The following is a 26,565-nucleotide window of genomic DNA, read 5'->3' on the forward strand; positions in this document are numbered from 1 at the left end:
GGTCACCAGAGAAGGAGTTCTGATCTTGTGCTAGAAAACAGAAGCAAGGCCAGAGAAAAATCAACACACACTCATAGGAGTTTTTGACCTAGAAAAAGTGTTCAACTGTAAAAGAGTGCAAAATGCTGGAAATTCTGAGGAAAAGAGGAGTATGATATAGGGAAAGATGGGTAATGTACCATATGTACAAGAACCAAGAGGGAACAGTAAGACTTGAAGACCACGAACGAAGAGCTTGGATTAAAAAGAGTGCAACACCATGATGCAGTCTCTTGCCCCACTGTTCCATCTATACACTGAGAAAACAATGACAGAAATAAAAGAAAGATTCAAGGGTGGGATCAAAATTCAAGGTGAAAGGATATTCATGATGAGATTTGCTGATCACATTGCAATCCTCTGTGAAAGTGAAGAAGAATTACAGGATTTTTTGGATGGTATGAAAAGTCTAATGAGTACAGAATATGGATTGAGGGTAAACTGGAGAAAGACAAAGGAAATGAGATGAAGTAGAACTGAGAGTAGCGAGAAACTTAACATCAAAATTGATGATGAAGAAGTCAATGAAGTTAGAGAATTCTGCTACCCTGGAAGCAAAATAAGAAGAGGTTAGTGCAGGAGAGAAATTCATGGTGGGCTGCACGAAACCAGTCCAAAGACATGACTGTATTCGATCTGCTCTCAACCAAACATTGTGTTTTCCAACAATTAACTGATGGCATATACACTCCTGGAAATTGAAAAAAGAACACCGTGAATTCATTGTCCCAGGAAGGGGAAACTTTATTGACACATTCCTGGGGTCAGATACATCACATGATCACACTGACAGAACCACAGGCACATAGACACAGGCAACAGAGCATGCACAATGTCGGCACTAGTACAGTGTATATCCACCTTTCGCAGCAATGCAGGCTGCTATTCTCCCATGGAGACAATCGTAGAGATGCTGGATGTAGTCCTGTGGAACGGCTTGCCATGCCATTTCCACCTGGTGCCTCAGTTGGACCAGCGTTCGTGCTGGACGTGCAGACCGCGTGAGACGACGCTTCATCCAGTCCCAAACATGCTCAATGGGGGACAGATCCGGAGATCTTTCTGGCCAGGGTAGTTGACTTACAACTTCTAGAGCACGTTGGGTGGTACGGGATACATGCGGACGTGCATTGTCCTGTTGGAACAGCAAGTTCCCTTGCCGGTCTAGGAATGGTAGAACGATGGGTTCGATGACGGTTTGGATGTACCATGCACTATTCAGTGTCCCCTCGACGATCACCAGTGGTGTACGGCCAGTGTAGGAGATCGCTCCCCACACCATGATGCCGGGTGTTGGCCCTGTGTGCCTCGGTCGTATGCAGTCCTGATTGTGGCGCTCACCTGCACGGCGCCAAACACGCATACGACCATCATTGGCACCAAGGCAGAAGCGACTCTCATCGCTGAAGACGACACGTCTCCATTCGTCCCTCCATTCACGCCTGTCGCGACACCACTGGAGGCGGGCTGCACGATGTTGGGGCGTGAGCGGAAGACGGCCTAACGGTGTGCGGGACCGTAGCCCAGCTTCATGGAGACGGTTGTGAATGGTCCTTGCCGATACCCCAGGAGCAACAGTGTCCCTAACTTGCTGGGAAGTGGCGGTGCGGTCCCCTACGGCACTGCGTAGGATCCTACGGTCTTGGCGTGCATCCGTGCGTCGCTGCGGTCCGGTCCCAGGTTGACGGGCACGTGCACCTTCCGCCGACCACTGGCGACAACATCGATGTACTGTGGAGACCTCACGCCCCACGTGTTGAGCAATTCGGCGGTATGTCCACCCGGCCTCCCGCATGCCCACTATACGCCCTCGCTCAAAGTCCGTCAACTGCACATACGGTTCACGTCCACGCTGTCGCGGCATGCTACCAGTGTTAAAGACTGCGATGGAGCTCCGTATGCCACGGCAAACTGGCTGACACTGACGGCGGCGGTGCACAAATGCTGCGCAGCTAGCGCCATTCGACGGCCAACACCGCGGTTCCTGGTGTGTCCGCTGTGCCGTGCGTGTGATCATTGCTTGTACAGCCCTCTCGCAGTGTCCGGTGCAAGTACGGTGGGTCTGACACACCGGTGTCAATGTGTTCTTTTTTCCATTTCCAGGAGTGTAGGTAACCTGACAGCGTGGTTCAAATTCGAGTTTATCAGACAAACCTACAGTGTTCTATAGTGTGGATGAGTGAAGTTATTTGAAATATGTTCAGAATATGGTACGGACTACAAGAATCAGACTTACAACACTATTCTACAAAGTCAGTTGTTCGGTGTTACAGTAACTAATAAACACAATCCAGATGTGAGGAGCAGCAGACAACTTTATAAGACAGTGGTGGCTGATCAGAAGCAGCAAGGGAGGCCAGACCTCCTCAATTTTCTGTGGTAGTCGTGGTGGTGGTGGTGGTGGTGGTAGTAATAGTAATAGTAGTAATAGTAATAGTAGTAGTAGTAGTAGTAGTAGTAGTAGCAATAATTATTTATACAGTAAATCTTTATGCACATTCGTCAGTGAGCATAAAAACGTTAGCTTGTGTTATTTCTTCTTAACTGCCAGCACTTGAGAGAAAATCAAAGAATGAAAGCTTTGCCCTAACCTATGGCAGACAGAGGCGTGAAACACATGGCAAGGAGGCCAGGCACAAGCCAGGCTGCCTGCAAATGCTCAGTTTCCATGGTAGCCACGACATCACGGGAACAGAAGAGGGGGTACAGGCTGTCACAGCTGTGTTGCAGTGCACTTATACGGGACAGGAGGCCAGCAGCTATAGTACTGCATTTCCAGATTTCTCTTAAGTTAGTTGTCCCATGTGCAGTGAATATGGATGAAGCCCAGCCTAATAATACAAGCACTGATGTAACACTTTCGAGTGAGGGCATCACTACTTCCTTTCAGGAGTTTTCATTTTCAAGGAGACATGAAACTGAAAGAAACTAAAATTTGAAGAAAAGACATTAAACACAGGCATTACATTTAGAAAGATAAGTTCAAAACACTTGCATTCCAAAGCTCATTGCATGAGCAGCATGAGTGTTTATGTGCTAGCCCTACAAAAGGTAAATTATTCTTCTGGCCATATTAACTAATAAGCACAAGAAAAACTGTATGGTCCACTGAGGGTTTCGATTGTTTGAACAATCTGTACAGAGGATTAGTATGGTATGCTTCTTCTAAAGATCATCTACGTAGTTTTACTTCATATGAAGAACTACCCAAACAAATGTTCAGTATTTTGAAGCTACTTAATGAACATCACAAACTGATGAAAATCAGGCACAACAAAGAAGTGAAAGGTAACAGACACATCATGAAAATTTTAATTCATGTCACAAATCTTTTGTGTAAGTGGGAGATAGATTTAAGAGGTCATTATGAGGCAGAAGATTCCCTGAATTCCAGATATTTCAGAGCCATTTTTAAACTTGTGCTAAACAGAAACAGAGATTTCAAAGCACACAGGAAGGAAATGGACTATTTACGGGGATTTTCAAGTTATACAGACTGAAGTAATTGAATGTATAAATGAGTAGATTTGTGGTATACACATTCGAGTTTGGATAGAACCTTATTTTTCATCGTACTTCAGTTCTGGCAGCAAAATTAAATGGCCTGCATGCTAAGATCCGTGAAATTGTCCCCCAAGCTCTTTTTACTCAATGTTTTGCACATCATTTAAATTCAGTTTTGCAATGGAGCTGTTCTTGTATAAAACCATTAAGGATTTTTTTGTCCAGGATTCAGGGTATTCCTGCTTTCTTCCACCGGTCCTTCAAGCACACAGTAATTCCCAACAGTAGTGTTGGTAAATGCATTCCTTCCAGCAGTCAAATGAAATAGAACTGTAATGCCAGAATAATATCTACCAGTCACGAAAACCATTTGGGGATACCTGAGGTTTTAAATGAAATAACTGACAGTCCACAGCCTAGTGCAACGACTACAAGAGAAGCCTCTGGTTTCAAATATACACTCCTACACTTTGTTTTTTTTCTCTCTGCTTTTGAAGGAATATTTTTAAAGAATGAACTTGTTTTCAGCATTCTTCACAAAAAAAGATGGGTAGTTTTGCAACAATACTGTCTAAGAATGCATCGCTTGCATAAAAAACTTAAGAAATGAAGATAAGGAGATCAACTTTTTAAATTCCATTAGACTCACAACTAATTTGCAAGCTGAAGCTTCCATGAATAGAGCTGAAATGATGAATGAATACATTGACAATCTATTGATGTCAAAATACAAACAGGTGTACTTCAAAGTATTGGATAATACTGAAACACAACTGATAAACTGCTCTTCCTTAAATTAGGCGATACCACTCAGTTTGCCAGTTATGGACGGCATTTTCCTGTAGACAGTGTGGATTCATTATTACAAACGTATGGTGCATCCTGCAGTCACTCACGTTGTGTGTAGAACTGGAGACTGTACTTCCTTCCCAGCATAAAACAACATTTCATTCTGTTAGTTTGGAATATGTTATCAAAAGGATGATTGAGAATGAAATTGCTCAAATTCTTTGAGAAGATTCAAGACTATGTTGTCTAACTGCTGCCATTCCTGCAGTGAATATTTCAGTTGAAAGCAGTTTTTCTTGCCAAATACGTAGAAACATATCTGAGGAACAGTATGGGCCAGGATTGCTTATCAGATCTTGCTTGTACCTCAAGTGAGAAACCATTACTGTGAATACCTGAAAGCCGAGACACTTAGTATGACAACATTGTCAAAAGATTCAGGAAGGAGAAAGATCACCTAGTTAACTTTGTTTTACAAGTAAAATGTTCAAATGACCAATATACTAGTTCATTCATAAAATAAAAGTGATTATTATTATTACTATTATTATTATTATTAGTAGTAGTAGTAGTAGTTGTTGTTGTTGTTGTTGTTGTTGTCGTTGTTGTTAGGGACACTACATACGTGTACATTAAAAGGGAAGGAAGGTGGATTTCCCAACATGTTTCCTGGCCTCCCCAGAATATAGGGCCATGAGCCACCGCTTCTTTAAGAGTAAATGACACATTGGTAACAGATGTTCACAGAATGGCAAAACTTTTTAACATGCATTTTGCAACCGTTCTTGAAAGGATGGGAGTTGTCAGGTTCAATACATACTGCTATAGTGTATCTCATACCAGCCATTACAAATGATTGTATTAATGTGAATATGATCATCACTAAATCAAAAGGAGTAATGTCCACCAGAAAATCTTTAAAATAAAAAAACTAGTGGTTATGATAAAATAATAATGACATTAATTAAAGTGTTCTTTTGGGTTCAGTAACACATGAAGTTATTTGTGTAAACAGGAATTTATCACTGGAACATTTCCTCTAATTGGCTCAAATATTCTGAAGTTAAACCTCTATATACAAAAGAAGACAGAATTATCATTATTGTATTACGAAAGATAGTATATGACTGGTAATTTAACCATCTAACTACAAATAATATACTGTCAGAGTCACAGTTTGGATTTCTGAAGGGTTTCAATACCGAGAAGGCTACTTACATGTACAGTGAGAATGAATTAATTTTTTTAGACAACATATTACAGGCTACTGGTACATTCTGTGTGCTGTCAAAGCTGTCTGACTGTAAATCATAATAGATTTTTAAGTAAATTAGAATATTACAGTGTAATAAGAAATGCAGTAAAATGTTTCAAATTGTATGTCTATGACAGGAAGTGAAGGGTGTCAATAGGAAGCAGTACTACATAAGCTATAAGTCCTCAAACAGTGAACTAACTATGTGCGATGTAGCACAATGTCCCATCTTAAAGCCCAGGTTAGATTTTGTGTATATTAAAGATGTTGCTTCAGTAACATCGTACCTTGCCACATTTGTTTTTCAAAAGAAAACATTGTCCATTATGGACTGCACAATTTTTACTTTATTTGATATTGGCCAATTTCTACTTTTTTAATCACTATAAAGCAGCTTATACATGTACCAAACACAGATATAATGAAACATGTAACTTATATTAAAACAAACTATATAAAAATACGCCAAATGGCAGGGTTGTCAATTTAACATAGGCCAAATCCCAATACATGCACTGGGATAAACTCTAACCAACATATAGCAACAGATGTGATATATAAATCAATTCATTAGCCCACATGTGGAACAAGTTATAAACATTAACAGGACCTGTATCAAACAGGAGCAGATTGTTTGTAAGACAAGTGAGAGAAGCATGCTTTACGTATTCTCTGTTCACTGTGTAAGGATCGGGAATAATTACATGCTTCTTCTCCAAAATACAATACATGTAATACTGGTTACAATGTCCTAAATAAACCTAATAACAGGCACTTCAACTGTCCATTACATACAGAGAGGAGTATAAAATCTAATTTCCATAATCAACATTGTTCAGCTGCATGAGCTGCATATGTCTCTAGAAACATCATTTATGCACATCAGTGTTTACAAAACATGAAAGGGCACCAATCCAACTAAGGACGGGAAATTAAGGATAAAGGAAAAGTGTGAATGTTATCACAGCTGCATTTATGAATTACAATACACACAATATTATTTATAAAACCGTAACTAAAGAAATCTGTCAACTGTGTATTATATACTCGGTGTTTTTACATCTTTTGGGTCAAACTGAAACAGGTGATAATGGGTCTACAACTGATTATTTTGAGATAGGAGCCAATAACTGGAAATGAATATTAATTGTGTTACGGACATGAACAGCATGTGCCACATAACAACAACTTAGCTCATACTAATTATTCAAAGTGTCGACTACCAGTTTCAATGCATGAATTGCAATGGCACATGCAATTCTGCTGCACTCTCACAACGATGCCAGGTGTCTGTTGTAAACTGGAACAGGCAGCGGATGATAAACAGAGTACACCATTGACCACCAGACAGGCATACTGGTGCATGCAATTCTGCCACACTCTCGCAAAGATGTTGGGTGTCTGTTGTACACTAGAACAGGCAGCGGGTGATAAATAGCATACAGCCCTGACAACGAACAGAAATATTGTACACAACTTAGCTCACAGCACATGTGTCATGTGTCAACGCGCATGCATCACATTGGCACATTAACCTGTACCACATGCACACCACTATCCCTGGTGTCAGTTGTCCACTGATTCGGACAGCTTGTGATGTGTTCATAGTGAGGTGTGTTGCTGTGTACAATGCATGAGGCACAGTCAAAGATGGAACGTTACTTGTCATGAGAGTTGGCAGACATGCATTTAAACATATGACAGCTATGTGCAACACTGGCAGTCGCCCCTCATGTGCAGCATTGTTGCGCCGCTTGCCGTGCATTGGGTGCTGAATGCTTCTGGCGCACTCGCCACGTGCAATGCTTACAACACGCTCACTGATTTTTTATATATTTTGTTCTGGTCTTTGGACTGGCTTTGGAAGAATGGGGAAACTTATTTACAATATTTACACTTCATTTTCATGTGAGGTGCTTTTTTATTATAATGTATATACAAATAATGACATTTACAATGGTGATATACTTCTACATCCTCTTAAAACAAGATTTAACAGATTTTTATTTCTGAAATTGTTTGTGATAAGTTTTGAAACATGGATAAGCACAAAGAGTTACATTGCATTCATTACAGCACAACTTAGTTTGTTTCCTAACACCATTTCGAGCACAGACTATGCATGCCTTGTACTTTTCCCACTGAGCTAGTAAATGTGTAGGGTACTCTTGACATTTAGCACCACTTGCTCTCTTGCAATCGACATAAAAAGTTGCAAAACTTTCTCTAATTACATTGAGATGAAACTTTTCGTACTTTATTTTCCAGTATAAGCAAAAGGCAGTGAACATTGCCAGGTCCAAAATATGGAAAAACAATTTCCTGTACCACTTAGATGACTTCTGTGTATTTTTCACTGTTTTTATTAGTGTGTCACTTCGGTTGACTAGTCCCATTGATTTATTGTAATCTATTACCACACACGGTTTCATTTTCAGATCACCACTCTTCTGATCTCTTTTTGAAGTCAGATGCATTTCACCTTTGTGGCACGTTGATATCATCCAGACTTCATTCTGGTTGTGCCACTTCAGAGCAACTAGCGTTCCTGATCCTGAAGATCGGAAAGTTATTTCTCCTTTCTCCAGTTTCTCTTCCATTACTGACATTTCCTTCCATGTTCACCTAACTTTACCACATGCGTTTGTCACTCTATCATTCAAACAACAAAATAGATCTGGACTGGTATACCAGTTGTCGACAAACAGCGTATGTCCTTTCTCCAAGTAAGGTTGGAGTAATGTGGCTACTGTATTTCCAGACACTGTCATATCATGATTATCAATGTCTGTCTGTGCACCAACATAAATGACAAAATCCAATATATAATTTGTTTTGCAATCGTAAATTACAAGAATTTTAATTCCAAACCTACTTCTCTTTGCTGGAATCTATTGCTTTACTTTCAGACAGCCTTTGAACAGCCTCAGAGATTTGTCTACATAGAGTTCCTCATAAGGACAGAAAGTTTCCTTGAACATTTTCCAAAAATGTTCTACAATAGGCCGAATTTTTGACAAGTAATCCCCATTTAGGAGCAAAGTGTTGTTGTGGAAATGCAGTAAATTCAACAGCAAAAAATATTGGTCTCTGGAGGTTAGCTTGGAAAAAATTTGTGTTTCCAGCAAAGGATCTGTTGAACAATATTAACTCAGTTTTAACTTTTTCACTCTAGCCGTCAGAAAGGAAGACGTGTAAAAACATACATTTCTGAGACATCTGTATCACTCCACTTGTTTATTCTAGAATTTGTCGTTGGTTTGCAACTGGCTGATTGATACGTATAATACTTATTTATTTCTTAGCAAATCATTTCAAAATTGCCTGCATTTACAAAAAGTCTAAAGAAACAGAGGCAGCTCTCATTTTCACTGATGCTTCTTTGGATTTATGTTTTCACAGCTCCATTTGTTTTCTGTCGTCCTAGTGGGTCGTTGTGCATCTTCATTTGAAGATGATGAACATTGAATAGAAGTATCCAGCAGTGGACTTCCTCTTGATGTTGTAGGCTTTGCACTAGTAATTACAGATGAAGATGAATGAGAATTACAAACGTATGTAGACTGTACACTATTCGTAAGAGAATCTTCTTCATCTGAATTGCTGTCTATTGATGAGCATAGTGATTCTTCAGAGTCACTCTCCATCAACTTCTGTATTATCTCTTTGGAGGTGAGGAGCTTTTTACACACCATCACAATACGTAGATTCACTATGCAAACACAAGCGAATAATAGGTGATTGATGTCTGAACCAAGAATAGAGTCTCTCCGAAAGGCGCGAAACTACAGCTCGACAGAAATCTCAGTAGCACTATCTGTTGTGTCTAAAGCAAATTACTCATACAAATGCTGTAAGGGCCCGATAAAAGCGATGACATCAACTTCAAATATAGTCCTGTTCCACATATTGAAACACTGTCTGTTGCGGTTAGAGCAAACAATAAGGTGTGGCGAGAGTTCGCCAGTAGCACTGCAAACAAACAGATGTCTTATTCAAGTGCAGCTAAACAATAGGCGAGCAAATATCTCAGAACTTCTACAGCAGTTGGCAGCACCTGGGGCATGGCAGCACTGAACTGCTGTGACAGTCATCCGCACCCAGGGCACAGCACGCTTGGACTGGTGTAGCAGTTGGCCGCAGTCAAAGGGTTAATGCATGAATGTTAATGGATTATCTACCGCAGTGCTGTAGTGTTGAACTTTGTACAGTGTGTACTGTTCCTGAATGATGCCTCATTTACCTGTGAAGGTGTTTTCAACAGCCGCAACACCCACGTCTGGAGTTAGGACAATCCCCACACCACCCAAATTGGTGGCCACCAGCAACAATTCTCTGTCAACATATGGGTGGACATGGTCCAAGATCAACCAATAAGACATTATCTGCTGCCTCCCCATTTGACTGGTTCACATTACCTGGTGTTCCTACAAGATGTGCTGCCACAGTTCTTGGAGATTGTACTCCTTGTTGTCCATGAAAGGATGCGGTTTCAATATGATGGTGCACCAGCCCACCTCAATGCTATATCTGCGAGCACCTGAACAACACATACCCTCATTGTTGGACTGGAAGGGGAAGTCCTGTACCATGGCCAGTGCGACTGGATTTCTTCCTATGGGATTACGTCAAGATGTTGGTGTATGAAAACTTCATAGAAATGAATGAAGACATGCTTGCTATGGTTCAAGCTGCCTGTCTCCTGGTACAACAGACAACAGGAATCTTTAAGATGTAGCAGAATGTGATGTGTCATAGCTAAGCATGCACTGAGAGTAGTGGTCATCAAATTCAACAACCACTATAAGTTGTATTGCCAGTATGTTCTGTACACTGTATATGTCTATAATACAATAAATATGTATTTCTGACCATTGGGTCCCTATCTTAATATAATCAGTTGTGGACTCACTGTCACCTGTTCAAATTCAATCCAAAAGGTTTGAGATTCCCTGTACAATGAGAAGAATATGTTTTGAGATTACAGGGGCTCAACGCTGAGGCTATCAGCACTATAACAAGAAGCATAACACCCACATATGAAACCTCAATTACATCAACAATGTTGTACAATTAAATGAATTGAATACAGGCCTATCTAAATACACCACTGAGGGCACATCAGTGTTACAACAGATCAAAGTGGACCAATCCAGTTAAGGAGAGAAAATTAAGGAACAGGAGAGGTGTGTGAATTCCTAATGGACCAAACTGCTGAGGTCATCAGTTCCTAGACTTACACACTACTTATACTAACTTATGCTAAGAAAGCCACACACATCCATGCCCGAGGGAGGACTTGAACATCCGGTGGGAGAGGCCGCGCAATCCGTGACATGGCGCCTCAAACCACGCGGCCACTCCGTGTGGCTGGAATAGGAGAGGAGGGCTGTTACCACAAGTAAAACAAAAGACTTCTAGGACCTTGCCAAAGTGTACATAAACAAGGACTACCAATTACATAATGCAGCTAAAACATTAATTTATAACAACTTATTCTGCATTAACTCTTTCTTTGTTGAGAATAAAACAAAAGAGTCTACAGATGGTTGGAACAAAAGTTACAGGAAACAGGAGACAGAAAAGGGGAGGGAGGGCGGGACTGCTCACATTTATATAATGTTTAACAACAGATTTAAAATATTTCAAGGCAGATACAATACAATAAAGATGAGGACATGGTACTGACCTACATAAAATCATTCATACTTTACTGTAAAAGCACGTAAAATCACTACATACATAGGGAGAGCATCTACATAAGCCACAGTCCAAACATATTTACATAAATTACACTGGTCAACAAATGAATTTTTTTTTCATTGCATCCAATGTTTCAACACTTTAAGGATATATTGTGGCTGCTGAATCTGAATATGACATTAGGTTTATCTAATTAGCTCCAGTTTATATGTTGATCAATCCTTCAGTGTTTTGTGTAGGCGCAAACATATGACAGCATAGCACTGATATTTTTGTCGTGTAAGGCGTACGTAATTGGTTATCACAAAATAGACCCATACATACAAACATAAATTTGTGTTTTTCTTTGTGCAAGTAAAAAAAGAGTTCATCCTGCAGTCTGGGTGAACCAGCCAGATGCCTTCTATTACACATGCAGTGAACATATGCTGCAAAAACAAATAAAAAATATCAATGACTTTGTGTGGAGTGTTTGAACGGAAAAATGGAGCAAAAAAAAGTTCACAATCTGATGTGCCAACAGTGTGGAGAGACACCAAAAACCACCATGAAGACTGTTACATTTGTTTAGTGAATGCGAAAGGGTTCAATAGGTACAACAAACATACGAGGGGATACCCAGATTTGGAAGATGATCTATGCCACACAGCGAAGATGTCCCGATACCATTGTTTACTGCACTGCCTGATGTACACTTGTCAGACAGAGAAGAAATGCAGTACACAGATGGGAGCAGTGGAAGCAAGTATGATGGATGTGCAACAAGTCAACAGTTCTGCCAGCAAGGATTGAATGATCCAGTACGAGACATTAGTCTGTCAAAGCAAGTCATCGAAACTCTAACTTTCAGACTAAAGGAAAAGAACTGTCCAAAATTAATAACTTTCATATGTTGGTTTTCTAGTTCCATTGTGAAGTTTTTTCCCCAAGGACATACAGCTTTACTGTATGGTTAAATTACGATGGCATCCTCTAGGGTAAAATATTCCATAGATAAAATAGTCCCCCATTTGGATCTCCAGATGGGGACTACTCAGGAGGACATCGTCATCAGAGGGGGGGGGGGGGGAAAAAAAAAAAAAAACTAGCATTCTACAGGTTGAAGTGTGGAATGTTAGAGACCTTAACTGGGCAGGTAGATCAGAAAATTTAAAAAGGGAAATGGGTAAGTCAGTGTTAGATACAGTGGGAATTAGTGAAGTTCGGTGGCAGGAAGAACAGGACTTCTGGTCAGGTGAATACAGTGTTAAAAATACTAAATCAAATAGAGGTAGCTTAATGCACGAGCAGCTATAATAAGGAACAAGAAAACAGGAATGTAGGTACGCAACTATGAACAGCATACTGAAAACATAATCATAGTCAAGATAGACACTAAGCCCACACCCACCACAATAGTACAGGTTTATATGCCAACTAGCTCCACACATGATGAAGAGATTGAAGAAATGTTTGATGAGATAAAAGACATTATTCTGATAGTTAGGGGAGATAAAAATTTAGTTGTGATGGGGGACTGGAATTCTATGGCAGGAAATGGAAGGGAAGGAAAAATTGTAGGTGAATATGGACTAGGAGGAAAGAAATGAATGAAGAAGCTGCCTGGTAGAATTTCGCACAGGGCATAATTTAATCAATAAAACTTGGTTTAAAGATCATGAATGATGGTTTTATATGTGAAAGAGACTTAGAGACACCAGAAGGTTTCAGCTTGATTACAGCATTAGGCAATGATTGACTACAACAGGGAAAGTAATGCAATGGAAGATGAATGGGTAGCTTGGAGAGGTGAAATAGTGAAGACGACAGAGGATCAAATATGTAAGGAGACAAGGCCTAGTAGAAATCCTTGGATAACACAAAATATATTGAAGTTAACTGATGAATAGAGAAAATATAAAAACACAGCCAAATGAAGCAGGGGAAAGGGAATACAGACTTCTAAAAATGAGGCTGACAGGAAGTGCAAAATGGCTATGCAGGAATGGCTAGAGGACAACTGCATGGATTTACAAGCATATTTCAGTAGGGGAAAGATAGATACCACCAACAGAAAAATCAAAGAGATCTTTAGAGAAAAGTGAAGCAGTTGTATGAATATTAAGAGTCAGATGGAAAACCAGTACTAAGCAAAAAATGGGAAGCTGAAAGGCGGAAGGAAGGATTATGTAGAGAGTCTATACAAGGGGAATGAACTTGCAGGTAATGATATACAAAGGGAAGAGGATGTAGATGAAGATGAGATAGGAGATATGATACTACACAAAGAATTTCACATCGGACTGAAAGACCTAAGTCGAAACAAGGCCCATGGAGTAGGTGATATTCCATCAGAACTATTGATAGCCTTGGGACAACCAACCATGACAAAATTATTCCATCCTCTGTGCAAGATTGATGTCACACGCAAAATACCCTCAGACTACAGGCGACCGTAATAATTCCTATTCCAAAGAATTCAGGTGCTGACAGGTGTGAATATTATCCAACTATTTGTTCAGTAAGTAGAATGGAAGAATGGAACAACTAGTAGAAGCCAACCATGAGAAAGATTAGTTTGGATTCTGAAAAAATGTAGAAATACACAAGGCAATACTCTCCCTCCAACTTCTCCCAAAAGATAGGTCAAGGAGAGACAAACCTATGTTTCTAGCGTTTGTAGACTTGGAGAAAATTTTTGACAATGTTGGCTGGAATACTCTACTTGAAATTATGAAGGAAGCAGGGATAAACTACATGGAACAAAAGCCTACTTACAATGTGTACAGAAACCAGACAGCAGTTATAAGATTTGAGGGGCATGAAAGGGAAGCAGTGGTTGAAAAGGGTGTTAGACAGGATTGTAGCCTATCCCTAATATCATTCAAGTAAAGCAAACCAAAGAAAATTTTGGAGTAGGAATTAAAGTTCAGGGAGGGGAAATAAAAACTTTGAGGTTTGCCAATGAAAATTATAATTCTTTCAGAGACACCAAATGACATGGAAGAGCAGCTGAACAGAATGGACTGTGTCTTGAAAGGAGGATGTAAGATGAACATCAACAAAAGCAAAACAAGGGTTATGGAATGTAGTTGAAAGGAATCAGATCATGCTCAGGGAATTAGATTAGGAAATGAGACACTAAAAGTAGTAAATGGGTTTTGCTAATTGGGCAGTAAAATAACTGTGGCCGCAGTAGAGAGGCTATAAAATGTAGAATGGCAATGGCAAGAAAAACATTTCTGAAGACAAGAAGTTCGTTAACATTGATTATAGATTTAAGTGTTATGAAGTCTTTTCTGAAGGTGTTTGTCTGGAGTGCTTTTTCGTGGTGCTACTGAAGAACTCTGAAGATTAGATGGGTAGTTTACATAACGAATGATGGAGTACTGAATACAATTGGGGAGACAAGAGATTTGGGGCACAACTTGAGTAAAAAACAGGGTCAGTTGATAGGACACATCCTGAGACATCAAGGCACCACCAATGTAGTATAGGAGGGCAGTGTGGAGGGTAAAAATCGTAGGAGACCAAGAGATGAATACAGTATGCAGATAGAAGAGGATGTAGGTTGCAGTAGTTATTTGGAGATGTAGAGGCTTGCACAGGATAGAGTCACGTGGAGAGCTACATCAAACCGGTTTTTGGACTGTAGATCACAACAACAACAACAATCTATGCAGTTGCATTAGTATTGCAGTCAATCTGATTAGTGGTCCCATTAAACAGAACCAACCTATCGTCGATGTGTTTATCACCACATCAGCTGTACCCTTATACTTCTCAAAAAATTGATTCCGTATGTGGGATGATGAATTGGTTTTTATGTGAAATCTGTAATGGTGTGCCGCATAGAGGTTACCTCAATGTAATCATAAGTACTAGACTGTATTATATGTTTAACCAACAATTTTGCAATTTGGTGCGTTTTCATTTTTTTTTTTTTTTTACTTAAATATTTCATTCCATATGTGTTTAGTATGTTTATAGGTTGTTTGATAGTAACTGAAAATGCTGAAACTGGACAATATCAAATAAAATGAGAATTGTACAGCCCATAACACATAATGTTTTCTTTTGAAAACTATACCGAGTTGTGGATTCACATGTCAACAAAATTTTAAAGATGTTTTGTTGGCAGATGGTACAAACATTGCGATAAATAGCAAATCAAGTATGTTTTAGAAAGGGTGTTTAATGAAATGGGTGTGTGTTTGTGGGTTAGGGGCACTCAAAGATGAGGTTACCAGTGCACAATTGATGAAATTTTCAAGGACATGGCCGCCTCCATAACCAAATGGTGAGTGTCACTGCCCACAGTGCAGAAGGACCCAAATTTGATCCCAGTACATACTCAGATTTTTATTGAGCTGGGTCAGCCTGGTACGGGTCCACTCAGCCCTTGTGAGGCCAAATGAAGAGCTGCTTGAATAAAGATGCATCATCATCATCATGGTTCATCTACTGGCAATAATAGCTGGAGTGATTGGTGACATTTTATTTCCCATGGTCATTGATCGCTCCCTGTAATGCCTTGGAGGCAGCAGTCAGCCAGTCAGAACAGGCCTAAGGCCTAATGCATGAGTGGTGTTTCATTACTTTTACATTAACAAATGGTTTGTTGCCAATTCTTTGTCACTACACTTTGAAAGGGTATATTATATACAGCTCATAGCTTGTACGGGGTTTGCTCAAAATATTTGTCTATGGTATGATGGCAAACAGATATAAGAGGTTGATAGTGTTAAATTCTTGGGATTACAGCTTGATAATAGATTCAATGGGGAGGAGCATATCACAGAACTGCTGAGCTGCCTAAATAAATCATTATTTGCAATGTGGATGTTGTCAGACATATGTGATACAGAAATGCTAGCTTGCTCTGCTTATAATGTACTATGGGATACTATTTGGAGTAACTCATCAAAGCAAGCTAAGGTTTTCCAAGGCAAAAAGCCTGCAGTACAAAGCATTTGTAGTATGAACTCAGTGATGTCCTGCAGAGGCATGTTAAAGCAACCCTGAGGACACTAACTATAACCTACTAATAAACAGTTTTTATTGCTTAATGGAATGTGTTAATTAAACTGACAGCTCAGTTCATGGAACCAATACTACAAATATACATAATGAACTTGTGAATGGTGCATGAGAAGAATACCTCGGTATTAGCTCAAATTTCTTGAATTTTCTCGTCATGGTCATTCTATGAGATGTATGTGGGAGGAAGTAACATGTCATCAGACTCTTCCCAGAAAGAAATCTCTGAAAATTTCAATAGTAAGCCTCTCTGTGATGGAAAATGTCTCTCTGGTAGCATCTGCCACTGAAGAGTGTTGAGCACCTCTGTAACACTCCCCCACCAGCCAATCGATCCTTTGACAAAATGTATTCCCTTTCATTGGATATATATATATATATATATATATATATATATATATATATATATATATATATATATATATATATCTCTTTCTCTCTCAGTCCTACTTGGTAAGAGCCCCAGATTTATCAACAATACTCAAGAATTGGTCAAACAAGCACCTTTTTAGCCACTTCTTTCGTGGATGAGCTCCTTAAGATTCTTTCCGTGAATCTCAGCCAGACATCTCCTTTTCCTACTATTTATTTTAGGTGGTCATTCCACTTCAGGCCCCTCTAGATAGTTACTCCTAAATGTTTTCCAGAAGATATTGTTTCCAGCACTTTGTCATTCTGTAACTCAACACTGTCTTCTGGTGTTGCTACTTTCTTACAGACATTTGAATAACCTGCGAATGGTCTTAAAGAACTTCTGATGCTTTTTACATCATTTGTATATATTGTGAACAGTAACGAAATATCACACTTCCTTGGGGTACTACAGAAATTCCTTTTACATTTGTTGGTTTTGTTTTGTTTTGTTAACAGTGACATATTGAGTTCTATCTGCAAGGAAATCTGGTCTGATACTCAGTAAACTCATATTTTTTCACTAAATGGCAGTGTGTGATGGTGTCAAACGCCTTCCTGAAGTCAAGAAACATGGCATCAACCTGAGCACCATTATCTACCGTGCTACGGATCACATGGAGGAACAGCGCGAACTGTGTTTTGCTGGCTCTCTGTTTGTGGAATCCATGTCAATTTTTACAAAGGAGATTTTTGTTCTCCAAAAATGTCACAATTCTTTTCATAAAACATGTCCCATAATTCTATGACACCTTGACATGAACAATATACCCCTATAATTATGTGTGCCTGTCCTATGACCGATTTTCCCCATTTGCTAGGTACCCTTTGTTTCTCCAATGAACTACAATAAACTGCTGTTAGAAGGGGAGCAAGTTCTTTCACACAATTTTTATAGAATCTTACAGGTATCTCATCTTATTCCACTACTAAGCAACTGTTGTTGCTTTTCTATTCCACTATCGGTTATCTCAATATCTTCCATTTCAAGGTTCATAAAATGATTGAAAGGAAAGACTGTATTATGATCTCCCACAGTGAAACAATTTTGTTAGTTAGTTAGTTACTTAGTTACTTTCAAGTTCCACAAATCATTTTGCATGATAAATCATCATGATGTGGAACAAGTCATTTTACATTCATATTGCAAATTAATTTGTGCATCTATTTGTACTCTAAACATTACGATATAATTATTATTAATTTCCCCCCTGAAATGAAAACAAGATATAAAGATTGCGTTAGCAATTCCTACCCACCACCTTTTACTCTTTACAAACATAGAAATTCTTCTATGGAATAGAAGGAGTTGTCAATTCATTTGCAAATTTTACCTTGCTGTCTGTCAGACATTTTATATCACTGAGTAAGTGGTCAAAAATTTTTGTTGCTGCGTTGGGCACCCCTTTCTGTGCAAAACACAACCTTAATGTTGAGTAATGAATGTCATTTTTTTTTTCTAGTATCTTAATTATGGACCTCATTGTTCCTTTTCAACTGTAGTGGATTATTTCCAACAAACTTCATGAGGGAATAAATATACTGTGAATCAGTAGTCAGAATGCCTAACTCCTTAAACAGATGTCTCCAAGATGATCGCACGTGAGCACCACATATTACTCTTACAGCACGTTTTTGGGCAATGAAGACCTCCTTTCTTAAAGATGAGTTACCCCACAACATTATTCCATATGACATTACTCAATGAAAATAAGCAAAATATGTCAACTTACTGATTTCTCTCTCCCCAAAATTTGCTATGATTCTAAGTGCAAATGTGCCTAAACTAAGTTATTATAGGAGTACCAAAATGTGTTTTTTCCAATTTACATTCTCATGAATATGGACACCTAAGAATTTTGAAGTTTCTATCCTATGTATTATTTCATCACCATGTGTTAGACTTATCACTGGTACAGTACCCCTAGAGGTGCAGAACTGAATAAGATGCGTCTTTGTGAAATTCAGGGTGAGACCATTTGCATAAAACCAGTCGATGATATTTTTGAGAACTTTTTCACCATTTCTTCCATTTTTGTATGTATACTGGGAGTGATTACAATAGTGATGTCATCTGCAAAAAGAACTAATTCTGCTTATTGTACATTAGATGGTAGATCATTTACATACCGTATATGAGAAACAGTAGTGGACCTACTTAAGAATGAGCCTTGGGGAACGCCATAGTGATTTCTCCCCAGTCAGAATTATGTCCCTGGATTCTGTTGGTTGAATTACTATTAAGTACAACTTTCAGCATTCTTTTGGTTAGGTATGACATGATCCATTAGTTGGCTATACCATCAATCCCATAATACTTCAATTTATCTAGGAGTATACTATGATTCACACAATCAAATGCCTTGAATAGATCACAGAAAATACCTACCAGTGTTATTTTGTTATTTAATACTTGTAATATCTGGTGTGTGAACATGTAAATGGCATTCTCCATAAAGCAACCCTTCTGAAACACAAACTGTGATTTGCTGAAGATATTATTGATGGCAAGGTGAGATACTATTCTAGAATGCATCACCTTCTCAAAAATTTTGGAAAATGACAGTAGCAGTGAAATAGGTTAGTAGTAACTGACATTTCTCTTATCACCTTTCCTAAAGAGGCTTTTAACAATGGCATATTTTAGTCTCTCTGGAAAAATGCCTGAAGTTAGTGATGCATTAAATATTTTGGACAATACTGGGCTTATAATATGGGAAAAAATCTTTAGTACTCTACTGGAAACACCATCAAAACCAGAAGAGCTTTTATTCTTGAGGGAATGTATGAACCTCTTGATTTCAGAAGTAGAAGTTGGTGGTACATTCATAAAATATAATTTCATGAGAGTTACTTCTTCAACGTATTGCTAAGATCTTTCTCTTGAACTGTTGGTCCCTATGTTTTCTGCTATGTTTGAGAAATGATTATTAAATACATTTGCTACCTGTGACTTGTCATTTATGACCGTACCATTCAATTCAATAGTAATGTTATCCTCTTCTGCAGTTGGTTGCCCTGTCTCTTGCTTCGCTATATTCCATATTGCCTCAACTCTATTGTCAAATGTACCAATTTCTGACATTATGTGCATGTTTCTTGATTTTTTAATAACCTTTCTTAGTAATTTTGAATAGTTTTTGTAGTGAGCAGGGTCTCTACTTGTTCTTGCCGAAAAACATATTTCCCTTTTCCTTTCACAAGATACTTTAACCTCCTTAGTAATCCATGGTTTTTTACATGGCTGTTTAATGTCCCTTCTGATTAGCTTATGTGGAAAGCTATTTTCAAATACCGATATGAATTTATCATGGAATAGATTAAATTTTATATTGGCATTTCATTCTTTATACACTCCTGGAAATTGAAATAAGAACACCGTGAATTCATTGTCCCAGGAAGGGGAAACTTTATTGACACATTCCTGGGGTCAGATACATCACATGATCACACTGACAGAACCACAGGCACATAGACACAGGCAACAGAGCATGCACAATGTCGGCACTAGTACAGTGTATATCCACCTTTCGCAGCAATGCAGGCTGCTATTCTCCCATGGAGACAATCGTAGAGATGCTGGATGTAGTCCTGTGGAACGGCTTGCCATGCCATTTCCACCTGGCGCCTCAGTTGGACCAGCGTTCGTGCTGGACGTGCAGACCGCGTGAGACGACGCTTCATCCAGTCCCAAACATGCTCAATGGGGGACAGATCCGGAGATCGTGCTGGCCAGGGTAGTTGACTTACACCTTCTAGAGCACGTTGGGTGGCACGGGATACATGCGGACGTGCATTGTCCTGTTGGAACAGCAAGTTCCCTTGCCGGTCTAGGAATGGTAGAACGATGGGTTCGATGACGGTTTGGATGTACCGTGCACTATTCAGTGTCCCCTCGACGATCACCAGTGGTGTACGGCCAGTGTAGGAGATCGCTCCCCACACCATGATGCCGGGTGTTGGCCCTGTGTGCCTCGGTCGTATGCAGTCCTGATTGTGGCGCTCACCTGCACGGCGCCAAACACGCATACGACCATCATTGGCACCAAGGCAGAAGCGACTCTCATCGCTGAAGACGACACGTCTCCATTCGTCCCTCCATTCACGCCTGTCGCGACACCACTGGAGGCGGGCTGCACGATGTTGGGGCGTGAGCGGAAGACGGCCTAACGGTGTGCGGGACCGTAGCCCAGCTTCATGGAGACGGTTGCGAATGGTCCTCGCCGATACCCCAGGAGCAACAGTGTCCCTAATTTGCTGGGAAGTGGCGGTGCGGTCCCCTACGGCACTGCGTAGGATCCTACGGTCTTGGTGTGCATCCGTGCGTCGCTGCGGTCCGGTCCCAGGTCGACGGGCACGTGCACCTTCCGCCGACCACTGGCGACAACATCGATGTACTGTGGAGACATCACGCCCCACGTGTTGAGCAATTCGGCGGTACGTCCACCCGGCCTCCCGCATGCCCACTATACGCCCTCGTTCAATGTCCGTCAACTGCACATACGGTTCACGTCCACGCTGTCGCGGCATGCTACCAGTGTTAAAGACTGCGATGGAGCTCCGTATGCCACGGCAAACTGGCTGACACTGATGGCGGCGGTGCACAAATGCTGCGCAGCTAGCGCCATTCGACGGCCAACACCGCGGTTCCTGGTGTGTCCGCTGTGCCGTGCGTGTGATCATTGCTTGTACAGCCCTCTCGCAGTGTCCGGAGCAAGTATGGTGGGTCTGACACACCGGTGTCAATGTGTTCTTTTTTCCATTTCCAGGAGTGTACATTTCATCCCAGGTTGTTTCTTGTAAACTACTCTTAAAAATATTTGCCCTGTAGTCTTTAATGATTCTGACTACTTCCACTGAGGTGTATCCACATTGTAGGGCACTATGTCATTTATGCTGACCAACATGTGCATCAAGATCAGAGAGAGCATTTCTTACTGTGTAAAAAGTTATTTTCTTGCTTTGTGCCTCATCAAAGACAACATTATCAATTATGGACCTACTGTCTTTATCCACCCATGTTAGAAAGTTAACTACTGAGATCAAATTGTAGGATCCAAATAAGGTTTCCAGATCATTTCTCCTATCAGAATCCTTTAGAAAATCTACATTGAAGTCACAACAGACTAATAACTGCTCGCTGATGTCTGACAGACAGCATAGTAAGGAATCCAGGTTCCTCATAAATAATTCAAAATTTCCCAGTGGGGAACTATATACTGTCACAATTAAAAGTGAACTGTTTTTCAGTATTAATTCACAAGCACACACTTCTATGTGCTCATCACTACAAATATGTGTCAACACTTTTAAACTTGTGTTCTGTCTTAATATATGCAACACATCCTCCCTTTCCCATATTAGTTCTGTGTGAGTAAGCTGCTAGACTGTAATCTTTTATATGTAACTTATCTAGCCCTGTGGTTATGTGGTGCTCAGACAGGCACAGGATGTCTATCTTTTCCTCTAAATTTTGCACACAGGCAAGAAGCTCTTCTACCCTATTACTCAATCTTCTAATATTTTGGTGGAATAAGCTAACCTTACTTTTCTGTGCATTCTTGTGAGGCTCTTCTGTTATAGTGCCTTCTTGCAAAACAGGGTGTCTGAAACTTGATTCTAACCTAAAAAAGGTGTTCCTCCGACACCAGTAACCACAGGAATCTTGTATTGTGTAATGGTGCCCCCCCCCCCCCCCATACATTTCCTGCAAGATGTTCAGCCAACCTATCTTTCCCTCTCCTACTCAGGTGCAGGCTATGTCTAGTATAACCCCATCTCACAATTGAAGCAACAGGCACTGCACTCATATGAGAATCCATTTCAGTCAGCAGTAACCTGCTCGACTCAGAGTTAACACGGCTCACAGCAGTATTAACCCAGGCTGGTCAGGGCACTGCAGGACCTCCATGAAACTCTCATTTGTGTGTGTACTTGCTACTCCTATTTTATCCAGGTCATGCCTAATGCTGTAATTGCTGTTCTTAGACAGGCTATTTCCTGCTCCACCTACTATAATAACCCGATCCTCTTTGCCAAAATCCATGCACAGTTTTCCTATGTCCTCTGTCACCTGGCTAAGGCTTCACAATACTTGTGACCTGGTACCCTGCTCCTAGCTTTTCCTGCACCATCTGGCCTACATCCCGCCATGGCTACTGCCTAGCAGCAATATTCTTTTCTCCCTACTCTCTTTTGGTATCGACCAACACAGAGTTACTGATTTTACATAAGACCAAAACCTCTTAGGATTTTTAATCAGATCAGTTGACAAAATTTTATTTTAAGTCATTGATAGCTTATCCCATTACTCTCCTTATGTTCATTTTTGCTTTATTTAGCTTTTGTTTGTCAGCTACATTCTGACTTAATTTGGATCAGTGTTGAAGCTCTCTCTGTTTAGGAAGCAGTTTTCTAACATGGCTATTAAATCATGGTGAGTCTATCCCATTCCTTAAGACCTTGTTTAGGACATATTGAACAATGCTTTTGAATTCTTCCCATTTGTGGTCGAAATCATCATCCCCAGCACTGAAAATTTGATGTTAACTACTCAGATACTCTGCAATTTGTATCCTGTCACTCTTGCTAAGCAAACATATTTTCCTACCTTTCTTAACAATCCTTGCCTCATAGTCATAATTGCTATTATAGCCTTATGATCACTGATGCTTTCCTCTGTGTTAACTGATTCAAGAAGTTCAGATCTGTTTGTTACTTGTTCTCAGATGTTACACTGAAAGTAATTTTCACACAAAACATTTAGGATAAGGTCACACAAATATCTGTCCCTTGCACCAGTTTTGACTGCATGACTCTCTCAATATATACCTGGCAAGTTGAGGTCAACCCCCTATTACAATGGCACGATCAGGAATGTAATTAATGATACTGTGCAAGTTATCTCTAAAGAACTCAACCAGTACAGTTCCTGGACCAGCAGTCTATAAAAGCATCCAATTACCATTTTTGGCTGACCTATGATTTTTAACTTCAACCAGATTAGTTCACATTTGGAATCTGTGATGACCTCGCCAGATATTATCAAATTCTTTTGCAATAAATACGCTGCCACCATTGGTAAATAACCTATCCTTATGATAAATACTCCAATCTGAACTTGGGCTTTTCTTGTCACTCACTTCTGGTTTCTGCTCTTTCCGTTCCCATTACCATCTGGGCAACATAGCCTTCAGTAAGTGACACTAATTCTGGGATCTTTTCTTGAATGTTCTGGGCAGTTTCCTAATATCGTATTAATCTTTTCTATATCTGATCTGTGAGGACAAGCATTCTCTGAGAACATTGTGGCTGATGTATCTCCAATTTTGGCATGCAATTTGTCTCTGATTCCAGTTGGGGGTTCCTCTAACCTAAAAAACTTGTGTGTGCATGCCATATGTACTCTGCTACCTTAGTAGTTGCTTCCTGCTGTAGTTCACCCCTGACCTAATAAGGGCAACCCTACGATTCTCCATCCAAAAGCAGAGGTCGAGAAATTTGCATCCAATACAGTCACAGAATCGCATCCAATGACACCACTGGCAGAGGAAACCATGATGGTTGGTTGGGCCAAATTAGTCCATCTAGGGCCAGAATGTGGAATTACTCTACAGTGGACAACATAGTTTATGTTAAACTAAAAATCTCTGAAATGAGTGACAGAATAATAGAATCCTGAGGAGGTGTCTTGAAATTCAAACACAAAGATGGTAATGTTAGCGATGTAGCAGTTATGCATGCAGGACTTGGCATCTGCAGTCACAATTTTTGAGCTACCATTTGAAATTACAGATGTGAGATAAAAAATGTAGTATTGTCCTAAGGCAAGGTGCTCGATAATTTTGCAGAAATGTGGTCAACTGTACGTAAATTCCTAGTGCTTAACAGAGTTAGGCAGTTAAGATGGACCTCCTAAAGCACATATCTTTGTATATCACAGTACGTGGCCATCGTGCTATAGTACGATACGACGGTAATCCCAAAAGTAAGGTCTCCTATTTTTTTATAAGTACATAGACCTCTTAAGTTCTACAATGGTTTACATCAGTTTACAGCTTGAACATTTAGCTATTTTTCCACATAATCAGCATTACTGTCAATGCATTTTTGTAGATGCTGTGGCAGTTTTTGTATGCCCATGTCATACCAGCTTGCCGCCATGCTGTTCACAAAGTTATGAACCTCTTCTTTCACCTCGTCATCGAAACTGAATTGCTGGGATCACAATTAACGCTGACAGGTACTGTGAGACTCTGAAAAAACTCAAACGGGCAATTCAGAACCAGAGAAGAGAAATGTTGAGCAAGGGCGTACACATTCTCCATGACAACGCTCGCCCACACATTACTCGGCAAACTATTGCTCTCCTGCAACAGTTTCAGTAGAACATACTCACCCACTCACCCTATAGTCCTGACTTGGTGCCCAGTGACTATCACCTGTTCCCTAGGTTAAAAGAACATTTGGCCAGGAAGCGATTCAGCTCCTAGGATGAGGTGAAAGAAGAGGTTCATAACTTTCTGAACAGCAGGGCGGCGAGCTGGTATGACATGGGCATACAAAAACTGTCACAGCATCTACAAAAATGCATCGACAGAAACGGTGATTATGTCGAAAAATAGCTAAATGTTCAAGCTGTAAACTGATGTAAATCTTTGTAGAAATAAATAGGTCTATGTAATTATAAAAAAATAGGAGACCTTACTTTTGGGATTACCCTCGTATGATGGCAGCCCACGCATGTCTGCTGGCTGTGGCTTGCTGGGCCACATTTGCACACACTGCATACAACATTGAGTGGTGCAGATACCTGCCGGTGTAGCCACAACCCCCCATGTGAAAACGGCTTTGCACACAGCAGCAGCCACTGGACACAAACCCTCATCTCAAATTGTAGGCAGCACTTTAAGTGATTATATTAACTTGGAAACTCTCATGGAAATTTGTGATGATGCAGAGCTGACAGTGCTGAACTGAGGAAGGCCACAAAAGACTGATGTCCTCCATGAAGTTCACGCCTCCGGGACCAAGGTTGAATCTGATGCTGTAGTAACAGAGGAACAAACCCTGACATAACAGTCGAATTTGAATGCTGAAAAGAAATAAAATTCCAAAAGGAACTCATCTAAAAATGAAATGGAGACTGGCACACAAGGATGCTAATGAAGCAGCACTGCCAATTCAAGAAAAGGCAAAATAAATGAGTAGTCTGCTGACCCAGAAAAATCCTGACTCAAGCCACTTTATGTCAGTACTGATGGACACTGATGCGACAGATACCCTCACAATGAGCACATACCACGAGGTGCCCTATGACTCTATTTGAAGCCTGTATCAACATCCTATGTCAGATCACCGTCAGCCTGAAAAAACAGAAGACACTTTGCACTGGACCACACAAACAGGGAACTGGCGGCAGCACAAGTGGAAGAAACAGTCATGAATAATGACATGGCTGCAATCCCAGAATTTGTTGAAGATTCACTGTCACCTCAAAAAGAGAACCAATCATCTACAAAACAGAATACTCCCAAAGAACTGATTTTGGAACATTGGCTTGTGTTGGACTGCCTTGCAAGCAAGGACCATTAACTCCCAACATGCACCTCGGAACATGAACCAGCCTTAAGTCTGTAGAACTGCTACTTTGAATATAAATAAGATCTGACCTTATCTGCAACCATACACATTTAGACATTATGTTAGCTCAAGAAATAACTGAATACAAATAACTGAATACAATGCAATCACTAATCTGGGAAGTGGAGCAGATTTACATACAGTCTTTTTGACGAAAGAAGGGATTATGACAAAAGATGTGACAAAACTACTAGACAGCAGAG

General features: G+C 40.2%; 1 protein-coding gene across 2 annotated transcripts in view; it reads right to left on the reverse strand.

The window, feature by feature from the left end:
- The window catches only part of LOC126248679 (serine/threonine-protein kinase 16), a 122,059-nt gene that overhangs the window by 86,326 nt on the left and 9,168 nt on the right, over positions 1-26,565 (reverse strand). The window contains exon 2 of one of the 2 annotated variants that reach the window (XM_049949945.1): positions 10,869-10,957. The exons of the other annotated variant lie outside the window; for it this stretch is intronic. Within the exon in view, the coding sequence (XP_049805902.1) occupies positions 10,869-10,957 (89 nt within the window). The remainder of the gene's footprint in view (positions 1-10,868; positions 10,958-26,565) is intronic. 2 annotated transcript variants of the gene reach the window in all.

This window comes from Schistocerca nitens, chromosome 3 (genome assembly GCF_023898315.1).
Source record: "Schistocerca nitens isolate TAMUIC-IGC-003100 chromosome 3, iqSchNite1.1, whole genome shotgun sequence".
Lineage (NCBI taxonomy): Eukaryota > Metazoa > Arthropoda > Insecta > Orthoptera > Acrididae > Schistocerca > Schistocerca nitens.